At 38.7% G+C, this 15,538-nt stretch overlaps 1 protein-coding gene across 1 annotated transcript; it reads right to left on the bottom strand.

The window, feature by feature from the left end:
• Positions 1 to 1,232: 1,232 nt before the first annotated feature.
• zmp:0000000881 (glycogen synthase kinase-3) lies at positions 1,233 to 5,409 on the bottom strand. The gene is made up of 4 exons (XM_063484906.1): positions 5,264 to 5,409; positions 3,521 to 3,659; positions 3,082 to 3,189; positions 1,233 to 2,180 (listed from the first exon to the last, which is right to left on the bottom strand). The coding sequence occupies exons 1-4, from the start codon at positions 5,407 to 5,409 to the stop codon at positions 1,233 to 1,235; spliced, it is 1,341 nt and encodes a 446-aa protein (XP_063340976.1).
• Between the last annotated feature and the right edge of the window lie 10,129 nt (positions 5,410 to 15,538).

Raw genomic sequence — 15,538 nt, 5'->3', positions numbered from 1 at the left:
CAGAACCAGGACTTAATACAACTTGTGTAATTCTTCACGAAGCATTGCTAATTCACATGACATTCTACATAAATAAAAGTTGTCAGTTGCTCAGCTCTACAAGGAAACCACACAACCCACTTCCTTGATCCATGTGGCTAAGATGGACTGCAGTGTTAACAGATGTAGAAACAACTGAAACCAAATGGCAGTTGTTGACCTAAGTTTATATTTGTGTAGAAACCTCAAATCACTGATCCTTTACAGGTGGTCATCTAAACAGTGCCACGGTTTCAAGGAGGAAGCCAAATGTGAAATGGTCCCACCAGTGACAGTAAATCAGTCTCAACTCAGAGCTTTCCCCTTCAAGCCGTGAAAAAAAATCCACACAGACTGCTAAGAGCACATATAAACAATAAAAGCAACTTTAATGCTGATGTGTACAACTACATGAGATTGGAAGATGTACTTTATTACTGCAAGAGTAATTACAAAAAAAATAAGACAGGTTCTTCTTGTTCTTGTAAACGGGGTGTGGACTAACACATCACCTTTGTTCACTCTGAAGTGTAAAGAGCAGTGTAGCAAGAACTTCTGCAACACTATAGCATCAAATCAACCCAGCAACAAATCACTTGTTGGTTCCAGCAACTCAAAGATAAAGATTGCTGGATTTATTTGTCTTACTTTACAGTCTTTTAAAAAAAAAAAACGATTATCAGACACAGGAGACTCTGATGCACAGTACAGCTTAAAGATTAGATCACTAGTTAAAAAAACAGCAGACATATTAAGCAGACAGTTTCAATACACCACAGACCCATTCTGTATACCGCACCCACATTCCCTGCCCAAATTTCTCACAGTCATTTATTTAACCAAAACTATCAAAACACATTTCATATTTAATCACCATTGCACATTTTAGCCAACGGAAAATATATATAAATGTCAGTTTTTCAATTGGAGATAATCTCATTACAAGTCTCACTCACAGAGCTCACAGTGAGCATAATGCATACCAAAATCCACAACATCTAGGTTTGCAATTGAAATTGATATTTTTATAAATAAATTTGGAACTAAGCATACGCTAATGGAAAGTTTTAATTTGGAAATAACTCAAAACTAATCAATTCCTTAAAATAAACTAATATCCTGTTACATTCCATGCAATGTCTACTGCACCTAAACTCAGTCTACTCTTTAAGCTGAGTGAACATACAACTATTTTGTAACTCTCCCAGATACTCTCATTTGCTGTTAAACTTGACATCATCAAACTTGACTATCTTTCCATCACGAGTCACCACCTCGGTTTGCTCCCATGAACCCATTTCCCCGTTTTTCTCCTCAAAACGCCGCACTACCACCCTTCCCGTCGTCGGCAGGTTGCAGGGAAGATCCTTGGCAGCTTCTTGTAACAACTTCATTTTCACAAGGTCCTGTGTGAGATCTGATCCACCTTTCGGCGCCAGATTGTGATTTTTGTGCTTGTCCTCTAGCCTCTGGGGGGAAGGAGGAAGGTGCACTTCAGTTCGAGGCAAAGGTTTTATCTCTGGTCTAGGAGAACGTTCAAATATTCGCCCTGTAGGCTTATTCATAGGTGACTGATGTATGTCAAACTTGTTTAACGGTGATGGATCCCTGTTAAGTGGAGAAACACCTCGGTTTATCGGTGATAAGTCCCTGATTAGCGGAGATGCAGCTCGATTGATTGGTGACGGGTCCCTGATTGGCAGATGCGCATCTCTATTCAGAGGTGATGGAGACTGGTTTCTGGCATTAATGTGAGGTGTAGGTGGTTTAAGATGCTCTTTTTGAATGGGTGTGTTGGTGACAATGCCCACTCCTGCAGCTCTTCGAATATCACTAATGACCCCGCCCATGGAGGCCCTCAGAGATGGGTTCTGCTCCACCATCCTACACACAGCAGGGCAGTATGGTTGGTCCTTTAAAACCTCCTTGATTTTGTCAGGACAGACGCTGGGTGTGTACAGACGAATCCGGGCACAGAGCTCAGCTATGATTTTTCCCATGGCCCAGACGTCTGAACGCTGATCTCTCTGGCTACCCCTCTGCAGCACCTCAGGAGCCGAGTAAGCCTCGTTCCCCATGTCCACTGCAGAGTTTAGACCACGTCTGAAGAACTTGGCCAGTCCCAGATCAATAATTACCGCTCTGTTCGTGTTATGCTCCACCTAAAGAACAAACATTGTTCAGCAAACATTAAATATTGACTGAAAAAATTACACCTCATACAGCTTTATAAGGTGGATAATGTACAACCAGCTGCAGAGTCTGCACAGAATTGCCAGCTTTTCTATTTATTGATTTTTTTATTATTTTTGTCTGGTTCTGTTGATCTTTCGCGGACTGTCTTTTCAGATGCTTGTTTTGTTGTTTCACTAGCTGGGCCCACGTCCTCATTTTAGGATTGACAGCGTTTTAGTAGGTAAAGGTGAATGCTTGGAAATGAATTGAGCTGCGATTTGGGGAAGGCCTCGAAGGGGACTGGCGACGGCTCCCGGGCCTCGCAGATCCCCATGTACTAAATAGAAGTGAAGAAGTTAAAGAATTAAGAACAAGGAGGGAGGGAGGGTGGGGCACGTAAACGAGAATGAACAGTTTGCAGATCTGGGGGGAACCTATATAGATGGCAACCGGAAGGAGCGTGTTTAGAGGCGTGGTCCCGCTCCTGAAATTCAGATACATAATCTCCAATAAAGCATTTTATAATCTTGTGATTTTGAAAAGTGACAAAGAATATGGGATAGTGTTTTTTTGCCATTATCAGTTTTATGATACCAGCCACACGTATGTCTTTAAAGTTTTAAGACAAGTATATGCGTAACTGATTTAACGAGCCATTCGTAGTTTCACTGTGACAGATGCATGTGCTTTGCCCTACATTACTTAATCTCTGAGGCAACCAAAGCTTGCGTAAGTTGACTTTGACATTGCAAATAAAAAAGAAAAAACAAACAAATGACAAAAACTTCTTTATCTAGCAGAGGGATAAGACTTATTCAGAGTCGCCATATGCTCAAATCTGCATGTTAAAAAGAAACATTGTCATAAAAAATCTCAATTTCCACTCACCATAATGTTTTCAGGCTTGAGGTCTTGATGGACAATGTCTCTGGAGTGCAGATGAAGCAGCCCTTCACACATGCCGACAATGATTGTGCCTTTATTAGCTGGAGTCAACTGTGTGGTAAAAATAAATATGAGACCAATTTTAGGACGACCAGGGTCACACTGACTTTTATGCTTACCTGGGTTGGAAATCTTTAAACTACTTATTAAAGTGTGAAATAAATTAGGCAAGTGCATGCTAAAATACATAAAATGCTACACAACAGAAGATAATAGGTAATATTACAACAGCAATTGTTCTTAAAAATTGGGTTTATATCATACACAAAACACACAGCAAAGCAAAGGAGTGAGTCAAAGGGCAGTGGTGACCTGCAAACCATGCAAACAATTTTCTTAATTTCAACTTTCATTTCTTTTGTCTTTTTTCTAGTAACCTCACCGATATTTTAGACTTTGACGCCTTGAAGATGGTGGTCTCCAAGTCCTCTCCGAAGACAAACTCTAGTGGAATGATCCATTTTCCATCTTTAAGAGTTATTTTGCCCAGAAGCCTCACGATGTTGGGATGTTTTGACTTGCTGCAGATCAGTGGTAACAAGTCATAGAGAAAAGAAGATTTTGACAAAATCAAAACAAAATAAACTGGGCGTTTTCTTTTTCTAAAACATTCACAACCACCTGGATCATCTAGCATCAGGTGAGGAGATTCTGGTCAAACATTCAGGTTTTGATTCAGAGGCCACTAGATGAGTCAGGCCTTTAGGCCACTCTCATGAATTCTGTTTCTGGTTGTATTGATCAGATTGATTAATCAGAGACATTCACATCAGTGGCCCGCTGGAGATCATTTTGTAGGACTCTGGCAGTGCTCATCCTGTTTCTCCTAGCACAAGAAAGAGCAGATGCCGGTCCTGGCGATGGGTTAAGGACCTTCTACGGCCGTGTCCAGCTCTTCTAGATATACCTCTTCTAGGTATTGATGTGCCAATCTGTACAACATCTGTAGGGTCGAGGTATCGCCTCATGCTACCAGTAGTGACACTAACCCTAACTAAATGCAAAACTTGTGAAAGAAAAAATGGTCAGAAAAGCTAAAGAGGAAAAAGATGTCAGTGTCCTCCACCTGTAAAACCCCTCCTGATTTGGGTGTTGTCTCATTGTTGCTCCTCTAGTAAAGCTGCTGTTAATGTCATTAATACTAAAGCAGCTGAAACTGATTAACAACAACCTCTGCTACTTAACTGGCCATATCAATACCCCAGAAGTTTAATTGACTTTATGCTGTACTCTTATTAAATTTTTTAGCAGTTAATTAACACATAGTCAAGACCACCTGATGAAGATAAAACAGAGCATCAGAATAGAGAAGAAAGTTGATTTAAGTACATTTGAAAATGGTGTGGTTGGTTGATGGCAGTGTTTCAGAAAATGCTGATCTACCCCTTCAATAAATGCCTTGTTGATATCAGAGGCCTAAGGAAAATGGTTAGACTGGTTCAAGCTGGCAGGTAGGCAACAGAAATTCAAAGAATGAGTTTGCTTTGAATAAGTACCTGGCAAGACTGGGAAGGGAAAACTCCCTTTTAACAAGAAGAAACATAATACTGCTTGAGTGAAGAACATAACAATGTACTACAATGATCTAAAGAGTGACCAGAACTCAGTTTTTTTTTCTCAAAGCACCTCAAGGTTGTGGTGCAAAAGGAGATTTTGATCATGGAAGTACAGATCTGCAGCACATGTGTGAAGCTATGATGTCAATATCAACAAAAATCTCTGAGCAATGTTTCAAGCACTTTGTGGAGAGAGTTTAAGGCAGTTCTGAGAGTAGAAGACCGATAAGTCTTGGCCAGTAAGTGTTTGTGTAATTCACATTTTTTAATATTATGGTTTACACCATGATGCTCTTTGGTTATAGCCCAAAAATGACAATGCTAAGGTATGGAATAAATACTTACTGGGGAACCATGTAACCAGTTTTTAATCAATTATCAGTGATGTGACTGTTACTGCATAAAGAACATGCTTTTTGCCTATAAAAAACATGCAGAATGATAGTTTTCTCTATTGAGCAATAAAAAGCATATGAGCATAAATAGTTACATTTAGTTAAAAGCAAGCAAAAAATTATTAAGTGTCTGTCATTGTCTTTGAAAATATTAACCATGCTTAATATGCTTACTTGTACACTTCACTCTCTCTCTCCAGATCCTTCCAGCTGATGAGATGTTGAGGAACTTTCTTAATAGCAGCCCAGGTATCATTGTACTTCTCCTTGTACACTTTCCCAAAACAGCCCTCTGCAAGGGTGCTGGTGGAGTACGCCATCTAGGAGACGCTGTGAGAGCCTTAGAGTGAGGGGAGGGTCATTTTACTCACAAAACAAACAATGATAGAATTGATAACAAGGACATAATAGAAATAGAGTTTCTGTAGTATATTCAGGTTTGGTGACAACTACAATGTTTAGTTATGATATATGTGTGATTAATTTTAATACAAGCCTGTAAATATTTATGTTTGGTGGAGAACGATTGTGAGTAATACCCTGTACTTTTAGTGCTTTTGATGGTCTTGAAATCACTCTGTTCTGTTTCTGGCACTAGCTGCTGTGACTTTTGGTACTTTCCACTTTAGACATTGATGAAACAACAATTCAGCAAAGCAATTCAGGACAGCAAGGTTATTTTAAGGGCTATAAAATATGGCTATAAAATATAAAATATGACAGTTTAAAGTTACTTTTGCTTCACTTAGATTTATGTTTCTGGATTTCAGGGTTTAACATTATGCTTCTTAAACCACATTGTGAGTATCCTTAATGATCAAGATTAAATATAAAATATTAGTAGCTAACATAGCGGTAACTATCTTGAGATATATAGGTAGGTAAATAGAAAAACATCAATCCTTCTCTCCATCCAGCTTGATAAATAAAAGTAAAAGTAAAAAGCAAATAAACTCAGGTCATTTAAACAGCACTGACTATATTTATGTTTAGGGTATTGCCATTTTAACTTACAGTAAATACAATGTGTTTACTTTTTTCACATCTCACTGAGAACTTGAACTTAATCACAAACAAACTGAGACTGAAAAAGTGCTCCCACTCACATCTTTCAACCTAACATTCATTGGTATCAGCAGCCTGTCAGAGTAAGTACATGAACATCAGTTAAAAAAAGTATTCCCTGGAAGGGCGTTACCACTCTTGAGTAATACCGTAGATTCCTTACTGGAATTACTGGAAAATTCTTAAGAAGAATGAAAATGTTCCACAGACTGATAATCTTACTGAACTACCATTTTGTTTCACTCAAAGACAATTAATTTCTTTAATTAGAAATACAGTTTGGGCAGCGAGCACCTGAATAGTAAAGTTCAGGCAGGCTGTTCTCAGTAACTCAGCTGTAACTGAAGCTGTTGTGTAAATAAAGACTCCAGGACCCTGATCTACAACCACGCTTATCATTTCAAATATTTTGACAGTAGAGTGACTTGATGTCAGCATTATACAACAGGTTTTCAAAGAGACAGAGAGCTGTGTAGTCAAAAACAGGAAGAAAATGTTGACAGACTGGTCAGTCCACAAGAGAAGAGATTGAAGAAGGCAGTTTTTAACTTTCAAAATAGTCCTTATTATCAAGAAAATTTGCAGTCACAGTATCTGAAAGACTAAAGTTGATCAGAGTATAGCAAATCATTTTCACTAAATAAATGAGAAGCTCCTCAGGAAACACACTTTTCAATTACTTAATTGTACTAAAATTTAAAACCACTCAGAGCTAAAAAGAGCTAAAAATCTATATAATCCTTGATCCTTTTTCTTCTTGAATCTCTAAACCACAAAAGATTCTTTTCCTACCTTTATGCTGTTGGGGGAACGCAGCTGTGTCAGGTCTGAACACGAGTTAACATAGTTATCTCTCTTTAAACCTGTTCCACACCTTCCTGAATCTGATTCATGGCCCCAAGCAAAGCCAGTCCCATCCTGTAGCAGACTAATTACAAGTGAAGAAAGAAGCGCAGCGTAAATACAAATGCAGGTATGAGATAATGTTTTATAAACAGGACACATGCTGTCACAGTGGGAGAGAAGACATAGCCAGAGACCAGGGTTTTAACACTTGGAAATACCGTGTGGAAAACAAAACAGCAGCAACATCCATAATAACAATAACAGCATAGTGATTGGCTGCCAGTGGCTGCATGTCTGTGTTCATTTATATGTATACATATGCATGTGTACATCTAAAAAACGCTAGAATGAAAATGATAAAATGAAGGGATGATGAAATATGCAGATACGTCCTTATGCAAAATATTAACTGGTACCTACCAACCTACCTACTTAAATTACCATCAGCCTTAGCCGTCTTGTGCTTTACACTGAAACTGCTGAATACAAGCAGGGCCACTCTGAGCACAAAAGCATGCTAGTGTTAGCAGGTTTTTTAACTATTATTAGGTTTTTAACAAAACTATGAATGAACACATATGGAATTATCTAGTAAACAAAATAGTGCGAAATTACTCAAAACATGTTTTATGTTTTAGATTCTTCAAAATAGCCACCCTTTGCTTTGATTACTGCTTAAAACACTCTTGGCACTCTCTCGATGAGCTTTATGAGGTAGCTAATAAAACTGAAATGGTTTTCCAACAGTCTTGAAGCAGTTCCATCTTACCCTATGGTAGCTGGGATGGGCTTCAACCCCTCCACAATCCTAACAAGGATAAGCGGAAGAGAATGTATGCATTGATGGACGGATGGATATCTTTTCTATAATTCCATATATCTTGCTTCATGTATTTGATCTCTTTAGTATGCATCTACAATGTAGAAAGTAGTGATGGACCGATCAGATATTACGTATCGGTATCGGACCAATACTGACCTAAATTACTGGATTGGATATCGGAGAGAAATAAAAATTTTAATCTGATCCATTAAATATCACAAAAACACCTCACAAAACTTGCGACATGGCCTAACCCAGCTCATGACCTTAGCATGTCGGAGCAGTGTGCATCAGGTGATAGAGCGGCTGTGGCGTGCGAGACCTGTCAGCAGTCTGGTTGAGCACTTGGAGCCTCACTGCATGCTTCCAAACCGGCATTTCATCTCCGAGAGAGCTGTCCCAGAGAAGTAAATCAAGTGTGTAAGTTCATCTCTGAATGTTTGTAAAGCATTCCCATGTTAAACTTAACAACCGATATATGGAGCGACTGCCTCTTCTCTCCCTCTCCTGCTGCTGCTTCAGTCATGAAAATGATCAATGATTGGCTGATCGGCTTCTCTGGCGCGTCCCGTCTCTCTCGTTTTTTTTATCGCCCATTTTGCACCAGAAAGAGGAAACCAGCGGCTAAACGACAGCAGCACGTTTAAGCTTGATAAGCTGTTGTTAGAATTTATTTAATATTACTTTCTACACCTTTCTACGCAGCTGACGGCTGGTAACTGTACATGGGCGGGTCTAGCAAAGTTTTGCCAGGGGGGCAGGTAGGGCAGTAATAGGGAAAAGGGGGGTACAAAGACATACTTTTCTTTCTTATTCTAATTTAAAATGTCTAGCTTTTAATAAATAATTATCTGAATCTTACAACCAAAGTTTTCATCTCTTGTAAAATCTATAGAAGTACATTATATAGTAACTTTTAACCCTCTGGGGTCAACGGACGCGCCGGCGCATCACAATCACATGACCAATTTAAGACGACAGAGCATCAAGATGCAGCAACCCAGAGTCTCCATTTCAACTTGGTTCGAAAGCGCAAACTGCAAACTATATACCAGTTTTTGAATTGTGTCGATAGGCCACGTAAAACCCGAGTTATGATAAAAAATACTCGCGATTTTTTTTTCTGAACAAAACAGTGGTGTTTACAGCGGGAAGAAACGGTAAAAATGGCATTTTCTAAGGACAGCACTAGCAAAAACTCTCCGCTTGCAAGTGAAAAAAGAAAAAACACCCCTTCCCTATTGCCGTTAAAGTGTACCATTTCAACCAATCAAAAAATGATATGGCAACATGTGGTTGTTTAGGAAGAGGGGGAAGTTTTAGGAGTGACACCTGCGATGGAAAGCGGGCAAGCGAAAGAAAGAAAGAGAGAGAGCGAGTTTTCATATGTGAGACATTAGTGACATTTAGCGTGTTTGGAGGCTATAGTTAGTTTGTTGGGTAGCTATTGTTTTATTTTGTGTGTCAGTTATACTGACGAGTGTCACATTTGCTACAAAAAAGCCACCAAAGGCAAATTCCAGTCTAAACGCTGTCTCCACATGTAAAACAGGACTGATACACCTCCTGTTGTCAGACCTGCAGGGTTTAGCCTGTGGTGTTCTCCTCTGTCTTATAGTGGACAGAAACATTTTTTTTTTTTTTGGAATGGCACAAATAATTTGTGTGCCTTCTTATTTGATGCAGAACACCTGATTGTTCTGTAAATAGTTTTAAATGGTTATATTATACATGCCTGAGGCCTTGGCTGCATTTTTAGGTAAATAGTACCATATAACTTTGTTGTTTGCAAAAGTTGTGCATAATTTTTAGAAATGTACAATTTCTCTTTGCATTTCAAGTTATGAAAAAGCATGTTTGTGGTTTTTACTGTAAAAAATATAACTTTGTTCTACTCGGATTTTAAATTTTTTGTCTAAATTTAGATCAATTGTGTGTCAAAATGAAAAAATAAGTCCAATTTCAGATATTAGAGGTTGTGTTGAAAATAATGATACCAAATAAGGCAAGACAAACAGTTTTTAAAGGTGAAATATAGAGGTAAAATCAAACGTTGTCAAAAATGGCCAATTATACCCTGGGTTAAGTCTAATATATACCCTAGTAAGCTGTAGTTTTTTCCTTTGGGAAGGTACTATCTGTGCAGTCTGCCATTCTGTTGAAGAAAGATGCTGAATCTATTTAATTATTATAGAAAAATAATTGATTTCTGTGCATTTGTTTTACACGTGCATTAAATTAAAGTCGATTATGTCGATTAAGTATCATGAGGCGGAGGGTGGTGCCCTATTATTATTTTTTTGCTGGGAGTTGGCAACTCTGTTAGTTGTTAGGTTATTTAATATTTCCTCTAAGTACTCTTTAAAATACCAGAATAGGGAGGATGGTGTAGGTTTAAGTTTATTAGATTGATCAGTATTGCTGAACTATGAAATATTTTGTGTGCGGTGTATTTTTAGCATACAGGTATACCAGAATAGCTGTAGTGTTTTGTTTTTTAAAACTTGAGTATGAACTTGTCACAGTTCTGGTTCAACATGATTAATGTCTACTGGCTGAGGAAACTGACTGCACTCCATGAGCATCTGGTAGCACAAATGAGCAGGCTGCTAATGGATGAAACACACCCAGAATGGCTAACTGCTCAGTCCTGATCCCCAAGAACCCCCAGAAGGGACTGGTTCCATCCAGCTATCAGCCTATAACCTGCCTCAGTACCACATGGAAGCCCCTATCAGGCATCATAGCGCTAAGATGAATAGGCATGGCTCAATACACGAGTGGGGCACAGAAAGGAGTTGGCAGGAATACCAGAGGAGCGAAACACCAGTTCCTGGTAGACAGAGCAGTCACCCAAGACTGCAAGACCAGACTGACCAACCTGTGCACTGCCTGGATTGAGAAGGCCTATAACTCAACGCCCCACATATGGGTCTTGGAATGTCTAGAACAATACAAGATCAACAGGACCCTGAGAGCCTTCATCCGGAATTTGATGGGGATGTGGCAAAAAACACTGGAGGCCAACTTCAAGTCTACAGCACAAGACACCATCAAGTGCAGGATCTACCAAGGAGATGAGCTTTCCCCACTGCTGTTCTGCATAGGCCTGAACCCAGGAGAATAGGAACCATGAAGAGGCCGCTAAGAAAGCTGCAACCCCCAAGTACCTGCAGAGGATCAGGCAAGTCCTAAGGAGTCAGCTGAATGGTAAGAACAAGATCTGGGCTAGGGCTGTTCGATATAACGATATATATCGGATGACGATATAAAAACGTCTATCGTTTCATTTTACGCTATCGTTTATTTCGTGGTGTCGCGAAATAAACTGTTTACGGCAATATTTTTTCATCGTTTTGATGGTCACTGTAGTGGCTATATTAATTTCCTAAAGTTCTCTCTTTCTCTTATATTTAATATAACCACACTACAGACAGACAAGAGCCTGTTTTTATGCGTTGTCGTTAGCAACAACGACGGTAAAACCATCGCGTGTCTGCTTGTTTATTTTCCACATAAACCTTTCCCAATAAAGCTCAAGATCCTGTTGAGACTTTTTAAAATAAACTGAATCACGTGAAAGAGTATGCAGAGTATTGACGGATGAGAAGCAAAAAAGAGCCGTCAGGTGCTAAAAAATAAACCTTAGCCTCAAACGTTAGAACAGGCTTTTTCCCGCAGCATGCCTAGGGATGGGTATCGTTTAGGTTTTATCCGATACCGGTGCCAAACCGGTACTTTTGAAACGGTGCCGGTGCTTAAACGGTGCTCGAACAGGTGCTTAAAGAATGGAGAACACAAACTTTGTCCAAAAACCTCTTATGTTTAGCTGTTTTTTTGTAAAAAGATAACAATGTTAGCCTTTTCTGCAGCTATAGGGCATATATGGTATCACTCTTGGCTGGAAGCAGTGCTTAAACAATGGAAAAAACACAAACTTTGTCCAAAAACCTCTCATGTTTAACTGTTTTCCAATTTTTCTTTGGTCATTTTAGCCTTTTTGGCCAGGGTGAAGGGAGTATCTGCCATCAAACAAGAAGACAGCCGCATGTAACTACGACGGTGTTTGCTAGTTTACCTTACATGCATTAAGGTAATAACGTGGTTAGCGTACTCAACATAAATTACACACGAACAACATTAAGCAACTCACACAGGGAAGAACGGCTGCTGCTGCCATCATCATCCGTCATCATTTCTGCTACACTGGCAGACCGAAATGTGCGCTGCTTTTCGGTCTGGTTACTACCGTTTATGTCAGAACCGATACCGGTACCCATCCCTAAGCACGCCGTGTAATAAATACTCACAAAGAAAACGTCGGCCGTTACAACTTATGTCTAAAAATATATAGTTTCACACATCAGTTAGAACACTCGACTCCAGGTACACGACGCCCAGCTGGAAACACTTCACGCAATCGAGCTGCCCGAGATTCACAGAATTTACAGAAAATGTTAAATTTTTGTGATTTATATCGTTATCGGGACGATAGATGTCTTATATCGGGATATGAGATTTTGGTCATATCGCACAGCCCTAATCTGGGCTATGAAACAGCTATGCCCTGCCAGTAATCAGGTACCCTGCTGGGATAATAAGCTGCCCAAAGGATGAGATGGAAGCCAGTGACATCGAGACAAAGAAGCTCCTGACTATGCATGGAAGGTTTCACCCCAAGTCCAGCACCCTGAGACTGTATGCTAAGTGTAAGGAATGAGGCCTGGTACTGGTGAGTGTCAGAACCACTGTCCAGGATGAGACAATGAAGAGTTTTCTCATCCACGTGCTCAGTGAATACCTCAGGCAACAGAAACCCAGTAAAGAAGAGGAGCAAGTGGAGGAGCCATCATGGAAGGACAGGCCCCTGCACGGTAAGTACCACCGGCAGATAGAGGAAATGGCTGACATCCAGAAATCCTACCAGTGGCTGGACAAAGCTGGACTGAAAAACAGCACAGAGGCACTAATCATGGCAGCACAGAAACAAGCTCTAAATACAAATTCCAGAAAAAACACAACAACATAAGAAAACTTGTGTTGTGTTGACGCTTACTCTGAATTTTAAAGGCTCTGTTCTTGATCTTGTATCTAGTTGACCTGTGTAACAGTAATAATAAAGCCATTTAATTTGTTCTCCATATTTTTTTATTATATTACAACCAATTTCTCATTCATTTGAGATATTTCTTTGTAAAATGATTCTATAATTGAATGAATGTTGACGCTTACTCTGAATTTTAAAGGCTCTTTTCTTGATCTTGTATCTAGTTGACCTGTGTAACAGTAATAATAAAGCCATTTAATTTGTTCTCCATATTTTTTTATTATATTACAACCAATTTCTCATTCATTTGAGATATTTCTTTGTAAAATGATTCTATAATTGAATGCTATGGTTACCATATGCATGTATACATGTGTACATATGTTTATATGACTGTATGTATAAGCAGTCTATTGTAAAGACTACAACATTTCTGGCTTCAAACTTCATCCTACTGTTCTCTTGATGTCATATTTCAATAAGGGGCATCTTAGAGAGTTTTATAAAAATGTTGTAGGAGATTCAAAACATGGTTACTCGTTTCACTTTCTTGTTGCAGTTCTCTTATTATTTTTCTTCATTTCATATTCATGGAGCCAATTTGAGACTTATTTAACTTATTTGTTTCAAATGTAAAACTATGAAAATGTTGTGGTTTTCTTACTAATGTGGTGACCCACCAGGTAAACAACTCCTATTGAGTCAAATCATAAATATGTGGTAGCAGAAATTCCCCTAGTATATATTTATACATGACACCATTACAAAATTGTGTAAGCAAATGATGTACAAGCTCTCTTGTACATCATAATGCCCTGTCATTATAAAAGTAAAACACACTGATTATACTGGAATGACTGTATTTAATGTGTTTGAGGATTTCCTTGCTGATACTACTGAAAATCATAAATATGTGGTGGGTTTCTGAAACTTTTTGTTTTAGCAAGGTGTATCACAAACAAAGAAATAATTTGATTAAGAAGAAAAACCCTTTGTTGTTTATAAAGCACAATTTCTATACTACAGTCTTTTCATAGTTAATTGTTTTTAGGCTAACGTGTAAAAACTATTTGGACTTTCCCCAGTAGATTTTAATTCACTGCCTTCGTGAAGGGGAAAACAATATTAACTGAATAAAAGATTGTTATAAGATTTGAAACTTACTGGGGTTAACCACTTGTCCAATTCAGGGTAATTGGAAGAGAAGAGACACACGTCCTGGACAGATCCATATGCATTACCCTCAATCTATCATTGGGCTAACACAGAGACAGGCAACTAGTCACACTCACACCTATTGCCATTTTAGCATTACCAGCTAATCTGTTATGAATTTCTCTGAACTGTGGGAGGAAGCTACAGTACCCTGAGAGAGCCACTGCAAACCACACTCAAAGGCTTCAGCTGTCTTGCAAATTCAAACCAGAAGCGTCTTGTTGTTAGACAATAGTGTTAGCCACTGCACCAGTGTGACATTTTCACTGAATAATTATTTGAGTGTATATGGATTTTTATATCACCTCTATACATTTAAAATCCTGGTGGTAGCATTGCCTGTAGTTTTAGATATCACACTAGAAGGTTTACAGCATTTCTTGTCAGTATTTCCTTTGTTCTGCTTCAAAGTGATCTCAAATAAATCTCAAGGGATCACTTTTTGCAGGATGTTTCCTTGCACTTTACCTTTTGGTTGAATTTGTAATCTGTGATACAGAGGAAAAAGTGAGCAAAAAGGAAAGCAACAAACAAGAAATGAAACTTTTTGGTTCATTGGTTTTTGTTTGGGTAAATTGTACAGCTTTAAACTAGTGGCCCCATAGTGTAATGATTAACAACACTACCTAACATTTAAAAAATCCCCTGCTTCATACCAGGGGAAAAGGGAAACGGCTGCATCAGGAAGGACATCTTGTACATGCAGACTGATCTCCTGTAGCGACTCCTTATGAATAAAAAAGAAGCTTAAAACAGTATAACTTTAAATCAAATACTCACCATTACATACGTTCTGTAACAATGCATCACAAAGACAACATACTGCTGTGCTGAAATCCTGGGACAACCTTTCAAGAAGAAGAAAAAAAAAAACAGCGTTGTTTTTGGTTGCATTATCGAATTATAAACTGGTCTCTCATGCTGTTATTTACTCATCTATATTAATGTAAGTCTATACCAGCAGTGGCACATTGTGTCTTGGCACTGTTGTTATGTACCAACACTAATATAGATATTTTCAATTTATCTCCTACCACTTTTGCTTTTGGTTTACGATACCCTACAGGAATTCCTTCACAGAAACAAGAAGAAAAATGAAAACTAACCAAAACTGAAAGCAATGACTAAAACTAGATCAGGGCGGGGTGGGAAGAAAAAGAAAAGAGAAGAGAAGAAAATAAAATAATTTTGAGAATTAGGTACAAAGGGCTTTACAGAATACAATAAAATAGCTAACAATGAGGAAATCCATTAAAATGTGTGAGATATAGAATGCTAAACTAAACCAAATGCCTGCTTGCTCAGGTTTCACAATTAGAAGCAGGTATATGACTGAATCAAATGCTGTTGCTTAGGATTTCTTTAAGCCATCATGTAAATACAAACTGACTGGCAGAAAAATCTGGCAACACCCCCCCCCACCCCACCCCTGCCCTATCAACTAACCAAAAAC

This window comes from Pelmatolapia mariae, linkage group LG10_11 (genome assembly GCF_036321145.2).
Source record: "Pelmatolapia mariae isolate MD_Pm_ZW linkage group LG10_11, Pm_UMD_F_2, whole genome shotgun sequence".
Classification (NCBI taxonomy): domain Eukaryota; kingdom Metazoa; phylum Chordata; class Actinopteri; order Cichliformes; family Cichlidae; genus Pelmatolapia; species Pelmatolapia mariae.
Note: the sequence above shows the minus strand (reverse complement) of the source record. Positions and strands in the feature narration are given on the sequence as shown.

Excerpts from the sequence above, each read along its gene's own strand:
- zmp:0000000881 (XM_063484906.1), bottom strand. The coding sequence starts at position 5,409 with ATGGCGTACTCCACCAGCACCCTTGCAGAGGGCTGTTTTGGGAAAGTG. Across the intron at positions 3,190-3,520 it reads CGTCAAAGTCTAAAATATCG|TTGACTCCAGCTAATAAAGG; the intron begins GTGAGGTTACTA and ends TTTACCACACAG. Across the intron at positions 2,181-3,081 it reads TCAAGCCTGAAAACATTATG|GTGGAGCATAACACGAACAG; the intron begins GTGAGTGGAAAT and ends TTTGTTCTTTAG.